This window comes from Quercus suber, unplaced genomic scaffold (genome assembly GCF_002906115.3).
Source record: "Quercus suber isolate HL8 unplaced genomic scaffold, Cork oak 2.0 scaffold_220, whole genome shotgun sequence".
NCBI lineage: Eukaryota > Viridiplantae > Streptophyta > Magnoliopsida > Fagales > Fagaceae > Quercus > Quercus suber.
Genome location: NW_027069678.1, coordinates 1,045,786 through 1,055,051, shown reverse-complemented (window position 1 = coordinate 1,055,051; position 9,266 = coordinate 1,045,786). Strand labels below are relative to the sequence as shown.

Below are 9,266 nucleotides of genomic sequence, written 5' to 3'. Positions count from 1 at the left end.
CAACATAGTTATGTCCATTTCTATAAATTACACCTACCACGTACATTTTACACCAATTTTATCCAAATGTTCAGTTTATAGAAACCACACTTTTTCATGATTTTACCAAATAGTTAAGTGTGATTTGATAAATAGTATTTTCAAAACGCACGTTTTAAAAACACTATTTTTTTTAAATGCACTTGTTAGAGATATATATTAGTCATATTAGCCCAATGTAATAGGCCCAAGCCCATTCCTGCTTGTACTAGTAGTCTAGGGTTTAGTCGCCTATATATATTCATGTTAGGGTTCATTATAACACAGGTTATTGTACTACACTCCTACACAATAAAGATGTAGCCCTTAAGGGATTCCTCCGTGGATGTAGGCTGTCAAGGCTGAACCACGTAACCCTCGTGTTCTTGATGTTCCTATTCTATGCTTTCTCTTCCGCATCCACTCTAGCATACACAACATGGTATAACACATTGCGTTTGATAATATTCTCCATTTAACATGGTATCAGAGCTAATATTCAACATGGTATCAGAGCCAAACTCCGTTCTTGGCATCAAACAAAATCTCTAACAATCAAAGAAAATTCTCATGTGCACACCATCATCAAAAGTCACACATGCTTCTCTGCTGGATTTAGACTCCATGGCATCTCGCAGCCACCGTGGCTCAGTGCTGTGTCCAAGATCCACAAACTCAAGCAAAGCCGTGACTCAACTTCTTAGATCTGTGCAAATCCAAGCCTCGCCTGATGAAACTAACACCACAGACGTGATCCACGACCTCCCTAGACCAAAACCCAGGAATTCTGCCACCAAAAGAAGCTACACGCGCCGCCAACAGCTCCGAAACTCTCCCACGCGCCGCCTCAGATTCCTGAATTTCAGATCGTCTTCTTGGTACACGCGCCTCCCCTACGGCCTCCTCGTCCGCCGATCTACGAAACCTGAAATTCCGGTCCTCATCTGAAGCCACACGCGCTTACACGCGCCGCCAGGGTTTCTGTCTCGCCACCACGCGCCGGTATACGCTGACACGCACCTTCCACGCGCCGAGCAGTCCTGATGACGTCATATGATGACGTCATCTTGACACGTTAGCGCCACGCAAGCCGTTGCCACATCAGCCCTAGTCCACGTCAGCAACACGTCATAGGATGACGTCAGCGGCTCTGCTGCCCGATCCGTGACCCGACCCGAAAACCCGGAACCGACCCAGACCAGTATCCGTTGACTTTGACCCTGGACCAGTTGACTTTGACTTTTTGCGTTGACCTTTGACCAAAAGTCAAAATTTCTGAAAGGGCCTATCTTGCTCAGTTTTTCGCGTAGATTCCGATTTTGGACTCTGTTTCTTCATTTGAAACTCCTAAATTGGTCAATTGGCACATTCTTCATTGTGGTTTCTTCAAAGGCATTCTTCAAGGCATCTCCAAGTGATCTTCTCATGCTTATCCAACCTCAAGCCTTCATCGAGCTTCCGCCTTGAGTTTGAGGGAGGGTGTTAGAGATATATATTAGTCATATTAGCCCAATGTAATAGGCCCAAGCCTATTCTTGCTTGTACTAGTAGTCTAGGGTTTAGTCGCCTATATATATTCATGTTAGGGTTCATTATAACACAGGTTATTGTACTACACTCCTACACAATAAAGATGTAGCCCTTAAGGGATTCTTCCGTGGATGTAGGCTGTCAAGGCTGAACCACGTAACCCTCGTATTCTTGATGTTCCTATTCTATGCTTTCTCTTCCGCATCCACTCTAGCATACACAACATGGTATAACACATTGCGTTTGATAATATTCTCCATTTAACATGGTATCAGAGCTAATATTCAACAGCACTTTTTAAAATAGCTTATCCAAACAAATCCTAAATGGTTGCAAAAAAAATTGCACATCTAAAGAGAGGAATTTTTTTTTTTTTAATAAATTTTATTTATTGGCTATTATTTGGACATTAATTATTGCTAATATTTGGACATTAATTAAAAATTTTACAATGCAAGATAGATAGACAGTGTATTTTATAAACTAAAAGAGAGGTCTAAATTAAAATTTGTGTGCTGTAATTATGTAAGACAAACAACATATACTAAATTTTTATTGCCCAAATGCCCTAGTGGTACTATGTACATCCTCCCTCTTTCATACATTATGAGAGAGAATCCATATATCTAATACATTAGATATCTTCTCTATATGCAGAATTACGTGTAATTTGTTAAGGCTTAATTTATATATTAAGTCAACATATTTTGTTAGATATAAAATTTTTAAAGCATTTGTGTCTTAGATATTTAAGCTTAGTCAAACTCAAATTATTTTTATCTCACTAAAATAAGTTATTCCAATATGCATGTTGTTTATTACAGCTTAGTTTAGAAATTAAGCTAACTTATTTTGTTAGCAACACTTAATCAAAGCCTCATTCTTTGTGGGGAGAAGTTAATGGAATGGAGCCAGCGCTCCTTTGGTAGTGTGAAGAAACAGATTGAAGAGAAGTCTAAGCTCTTAGAGAAAGATGAATATGTGGCGGCACAGGGAGCAAACTACGAAGTAGTCAGAATTCTCAGATTAGAGATGAATGAGTTGCTAGATAAGGAAAGTTTGATTTGGCAACAACGGGCGCGGGCTTTACACCTCAAATCTAGTGATAGCAATACCCGTTTTCCATAATAAAGCTTCTCAGAGGTTTCGACGTAATAGAATTGTGGGATTACTTGATGAAGCCAACTCATGGTGCACAGACAGAACACAGATTGAAGATATCATTGTTGGCTTTTACTCTAGCTTGTTTACTTCTACTAGTTCAGCCGATGCTCATGCTATTTTGGAGGTAATATAGCCTTTGGTCACTGAAGACATGAATATCAGCTTGACAAGGGAGTTTACACGACATGAGGTTGACCTTGCCTTGAAGGATATGGCCCCACTTAAGGCTCCAGACCCCGATGGTATGCCCCCTTTTTTCTTTCAATCCTTTTGGCATTTGATTGGTGATGATGTTTCAAAAGCTGTCCTAGATTGTTTAAATAAATGTCATATTCCTAAAGAGTTTAATTATACTTATGTTACTCTCATTTCGAAAGTGAAGAATCCTGAAAAAATATATGAATTTCGACCTATAAGCCTTTGCAATGTAATATATAAATTGATTTCCAAGGTGTTAGCTAATCGTTTGAAACCTTTGCTACCATCTATTGTTTCTAAGAATCAAAGTGCTTTCCAAGCTAGCAAGGTGATTACAGATAATGTACTCATGGCTTTCGAAACTTTACATTACATGAAAAACCACCAAAATGGCTCTACAGGTTTTATGGCTCTCAAGCTTGACATGAGCAAGGCTCATGATCGAGTTGAATGGTCCTTTTTGAAGTTTTTGTTGGAAAAAATGGGTTTTCACAATAAATGGGTTGATCTCACGATGGAGTGTATTACTATTGTCTCTTACTCCATTCTGATTAATAAGGAGCCGTCAAGCACCATTCATCCTAGCAGAGGCTTGAGACAAGGGGATCCACTATCTCCATATCTCTTCCTTCTCTGCATTGAGGGTTTGCATGGATTACTTACTAAAGCAGCTGTGTCTGGTGATATTAAAGGCATATCTATTTGCAGGAATGGCCCCAAATTAACCCACTTATTTTTTGCAAATGATAACTTACTTTTTTGCAGAGCTTCGGTTCAGGAATGTATGCATATCCAAAACCTTCTCTCTATTTATGAAGAAGCTTTTGGGCAAAAGTTGAACAGAGAAAAAACCACTATATTTTTCAGTAAGAACATAGATAGAGGGGTCCAAGACTCCATTAAAGACATGCTAGGTGTACCTGAACTTAAGCACTATGAGAAGTATTTAGGCTTGCCATCCTTTGTGGGAAGGAACAGGAAAGTGAGTTTGGCTTTCATCAAGGACCGGGTTTGGAAGAAGCTTGAAGGTTGGAAGGAAAAACTTCTATCCCAGACTGGGAGGGAAGTGCTTCTAAAGGCGGTAGTGCAAGTCATTCCCACTTTTTCTATGAGTTGCTTTAAGCTTCCTAGTACACTATGGCATGACATTGAGGCCATGATTAGGAAGTTTTGGTGGGGTCAACGAGGTACTAAAAGGTGCATTCATTGGGTTAAATGGAGTACAATGTGTAAGCCTAAATCTCTTGGAGGCATGAGTTTTTGGGAGCTCCAAAAATTCAATAAGGCTATGCTTGGTAAGCAAGTTTGGCGCTTATTACAAAATCAAGATTCTTTGTTCTTCAAGTTCTTCAATTCAAAATTTTTCCCACATGGCACAATTTTTGATGCAAAAGAGAATAAAGGGTCTTTTGCTTGGAAAAGTATTTTGAAGGGTAGAGATGTTATTAAGCGAGGATTAAAATGGAGGATAGGGAATGGTTCAAAGGTTCGCATTTTTTGTGATAATTGGCCGTCTGGGTCTTGGCATGGCACAGTTATATCCCCTATAGCAGATGGCCAAGCTAATGCTTTGGTTTTTAGTTTAATAAATCATGAGAACATGTGCTGGAAAGAGGAAGAGATTGATAGGCTTTTTATACCTGAGGAAGCAGCAACCATCAAGGCCATCCCTCTCAGTTTGTTCAATAGAGATGACCTTCCTTTTTGGCCCTACACTCGTGATGGGATCTTTTCGGTCAGGTTAGGTTATCGTCTATTGCTGGAGCAAGAAGAAACTAAGGTAGCAGGTAACTCAAATCAGGGGACAAACTTGAAGGTATGGAAATCTATTTAGGGCCTTAGAGTACCAAACCGGGTTAAATCCCTTATACGGAGAGCAGGGACCAACTCTCTACCAACTCGGGCTAATCTAGTCAGGAGGCATGTGTTGGATGATGCATTATGCCAGGAATGCAAGCTACACTCAGAGGATGTCATGCATGCTTTGTGGTCTTGCCCGAATCTGAATGATGTATGGAGAGTTCACTTTGAGAAGTTGAAGGCAGACACAGTACAAATATCCTCCTTCCTCGAAATAATTGACAGTGCCTCACTGGAAAAAACTTCCTTTGATCTTTTTGCTATAACGATCTCCGTAATCTGGATGTGTCGCAACAAGGTCCGTGTGGGCGAAACTGCACTTCCACTGAGGTAGATTCCTTCCTCGGCCTATGATGCTCTCCAGGAGTTTCACTAGCTGCGCCCTATGCATGCAACGATCCCAAGGATAGCTCGTGCAATTCGTTGGAGGCCACCCCCTGCTACTTGTGTTAAGGCGAATTTCGACAAAGCGGTTTTCTCACCAGAGGGACTAGCTAGCATCGGCATTATAATCCGAAATGAACAAGGATTAGTTATGGCTGCTCTTGCGCAACAAATTCCACTACCTACTTCGGTGGAGATGGTGGAGGTGTTAGCGGCTTGCCGGGCTGTGGTTTTTGCTAAGGAACTTAGCTTTGATAAGGTGATCCTAGAAGGAGATTCAATGAACACTATTACCTCTATTAATGGAGGTCACATGGATTACTCAGCTTTGGTTCATGTACTGATGGATATCAAAGGCTTATTTTCTAGTTTTTCTTACATTTCAGTTACACATATTAATAGAGAAGGGAACTGCCTGGCACGTAAGCTTGCTAGGCGGGCTGCCAAGTTTCCTTTTCTAGTTTGGATGGAGTCTGTTCCACCAAACATTTTTGAGGTGTACCAGCTTGATTTGTTGAGAATGCAATAAAACGACCTCTACCCCTAAGGGGATTCTTCTATTAAAAAAAAAGCTTACTCAAATCCAACTTTTATATTTTTTTTTTTTTTTTTTTTTTTTTTTTTCTCATTAGAATAAGTTGTACCAAAGTCACACTATGTTGTGGAATTATTGCAAGAGTTTAATTGTTGTAGGCAGAAAATCAATTATGAACAATCATATTACTAATGAAAATAGACAGTTAAATCAATATGAAAATGTAATCAAACATAAAAATCAAAATGAAAATTTTGAAATATAAATAGTCAAACTAGAAACAGACTAAACTTTGGGCCCAAAGTGTACATAATTTTAGTTCAAGACGTGATTTTGATCTTAGTTTAGTTTAGGAGCCCCAAAATTTTCCTTAGCTTACTAGGAAATAAAAACAATTAGGCATAGGTGTTCGCCTTTAAAAAATAAAAATCCTATGGTTGACGACGATTCCATATAAATGGTAAAATGATAAAGGATAAACCCACACACACGTCAGCCCAAAAATCTAACACACAAGTCTAAACATTCAAAAACATAGCCAGGTCTCCAGGTTCGATTGAGGGTTGGCACCGAAATGTCAACTCTATATATATATATATATATATATATAATCCTGATACTGTCCTTGCAAAGTGAAATTGCATTTGATGCTAAACGGCCGAAAAATAAAACTTTGAGAAAATATGTATTTGTATGTATTTGTCTATTTCGAATTAACCTTTGAAAGATATTTAAGATAAATTTCTCAGTGTTGGGAGATAAAAGGATTAAATGAGCTAATATATACTAGGAACCTTCAGCTAAAAAAACCTGAAATTTTTTCCATTAACAGAAACTTTTCTAGTTTATACTCTATAATAGTTTATGGTAATGAATGATATCAAATTACCGATTATCTCAAAAGTGGAGGAGATAGGAATCACTTTGATACCATGTTAAATTACTGATTGTGTCAAAAGTTTAAGCGGTTGGGATATAGTAAATTTAATTATTTAATCACATATTTCTAACAAATGAATAAACCAAGAAACCTTGTTCAGTTGTAAGATAAAACAGGAGAGCATATGTACATTCAACAATTGCATTATGTACTTTGTTTTTTTGGTTAACAGGCAAATTATTTACACAAAAATTCGAAACACATAATACACTGACCAAATTAGCTTCTCATACGGTGTAAACATCTCGTATGGCTCCCAAGACTCTGTTTGCTACTTCTGGCCCAAACAACCTCGGAAAGTTCGAGCCTAGATCAACCTCAATAGTCTTGATCTTAATCAACCCATCCCTCTTTTCTAAAATAGCTCTCTCTGCCTCTCCCACTTCTCTCTTCCCACAAGCACATTGATCCAACCAGATTCCCAACACTTCCTTTGCAATGGGATCCACATGATCTTTTATGACCTCCTCCACGCGACCTGGCTGACTTGCCTCTGTCTCAATACGAACCATAATAGCAGTGGGAGAGACTACGGAACGGATGTAAAGTGATGAAGAGATATAGGGTTTAACCTCAGGAATTTTCTCAAGTCTCTGCTTACGCGTGTCCAGCTGGGTCTCTTCATAGAAAGTGTGAAGGTAGTCTGGACAGAGGACAAGGTCTTTTCGAGGAGGCAAATCAAGAATAAGGATTAATGATGTTGGGCTGCTCTGAATGAGTTCAATAAGAAAATTTGGTGCATCAGTTAAAGGGTTCAGAAAGGCTGAAAGGCTTGTGATGTTCAATGCTCCTCCCGTTGGTAGCTCGCAGTGTATCCAGCTACCTAATATAAAATCAATCTGATAAAATAATGTTTAGAATTCAGACCCCAAAAAAAGGGTACGCCCTTTTCAAAAGTCAAAAATAAAAAATAAAAAATTAAGGTGCATTAAATACAAAAACATACGATATATGTTGTTTACACCAATTGTCAAAGATCGATGGTGAACAATTATTGTGAAGCTGTTTCCCTACAAGGAACATAGAAGAGAACAGATGATGCCATGCTCTGATACACCAACTCATTACAACTGAACCCAAATATAACTGGGCTAGAACTAGGTTGAGCATGGCAAGACCAGAAAACTATCCCCCATTCTAAGGAAGTTCAGACATTACATTGTGGCTAACCAACAAGAAACACACTTGATTCAAACAGCTTGAGCAAACAGCATTCAGGCCTTGAAGAACAAAGGGCTGAATCCAATGGCTGTTTGCTCAAGCTTACAACAATTTGGGCTTGTTGAATCATCATCCCGGAGAAAACACTGTTTGTTAAATTAACAACTGCAACCCAACCTAAATAATTTTGCAATTGCAAATGAAGTCCAAGCCACAGACTTAAAAAATAAAATCCCACGATCACCTTAGTAAGGTAAAGTAGATGCCAATTTCCCCAAGACTAATCTCACAGTTGCAATCATAATTATGATATTAATTCCCATAAGCGAGCATGAAAAAAAATTACCTTGATTTTATTTTTCCTGTTATATTACACTTATATAATCCTATTTTTCATGCTCAAAATTAGTTTAAATTTGGCTCAAAATTAGCTAACCAAACACTTGCTAAATCCTATTTTTCCAACATGTTTTGCATCAATTTACATGATATTAGTTTTCGTGCCATTTAAACGACCTAGCGGTTGAAACGATAACGAACACGTTGCCGTTACTATTAACAACTAAAACGGCATAAATTCTGTGCCGTATATGAAAAGGAGTGAGGAAAAATGAAATCAAACCTGAGACTGTGAAGGCTTGTTGCCAGATCTGGTGTGAAGTGAAGCATGGGCGGACCCAGTTTGGTTCTGGTAGTACTGTACATCCGGCGGTAGAGTACAAGGGAGGAGCTGCGACCCAAGGCGGTTCTCCACCGTTGATACAAGATCAACCATCAGGTTTCTGTGTGGGGCCGACACGTATGGGAACTCCTTGAATTTTGTTACCCCGAATTCGTTGTTCAGCTCCATCTGAGAGGATGATGCTGAGGAGCAACAGGAGAAGGTTTTAGACCTTGACCTTGAGGAACTTGGTGGGAAGTGGCTGCCGAAGAAGATCACAGGCAGTGTGAGTGTCACAGCCATTTGTTATTCCTTCTACTCACCGCGCTGTCCCATGTCTAATTTGTCTATTACATGCATGCCGAAACGGTGCGTTTTGTAGAGTGATTATAGGATGCTGTTTGCATCAAATATATATATATATATATATATATATATATTTTTTTTTAACAAAAAGGTTTTGAATACCATTTTGTTGCCCATTTCGTTTCTCTATAGGACAGAGTATTTCCATACCGACTTATTTTGATGCACTATTTTGAGATTATTGTTAATATATATAAAACTTATTTTACTAAAATTGAAAACTGAAAATATTATAACAAATTAATTTTTAAATGTATGAATAGTACTGTGAGACTCATTTTAATAAAAAAAGTTGATGAAAAGTGAATTTTGTGGATCCCGTGAACAGGGCACGGGACTCACAAACTAATGAAAAGGGTTAAAAAGTCAGTAAAATACAGCTACTGTTCATGAACAGTAGTCGTTGTCCCTCACTGAAACACGTGCTACAGGAGGAAAAAAAATGGAAA

General features: G+C 38.6%; 1 protein-coding gene across 2 annotated transcripts; it reads right to left on the bottom strand.

The window, feature by feature from the left end:
- Nucleotides 1-6,729: 6,729 nt before the first annotated feature.
- On the bottom strand, nucleotides 6,730-8,809 carry LOC111998868 (red chlorophyll catabolite reductase, chloroplastic). Of its 2 annotated transcripts, XM_065779937.1 has the most exons (3): nucleotides 8,413-8,809; nucleotides 7,576-7,639; nucleotides 6,730-7,452 (listed from the first exon to the last, which is right to left on the bottom strand). In XM_065779937.1, the coding sequence occupies exons 1-3, from the start codon at nucleotides 8,752-8,754 to the stop codon at nucleotides 6,857-6,859; spliced, it is 1,002 nt and encodes a 333-aa protein (XP_065636009.1). In that variant the 5' UTR covers nucleotides 8,755-8,809; the 3' UTR covers nucleotides 6,730-6,856. The 2 variants fall into 2 exon arrangements, with proteins under 2 accessions (XP_065636009.1, XP_023886755.1); XM_024030987.2 differs by lacking the exon at nucleotides 7,576-7,639 and having other exon boundaries at nucleotides 6,730-7,468; nucleotides 8,413-8,806.
- Between the last annotated feature and the right edge of the window lie 457 nt (nucleotides 8,810-9,266).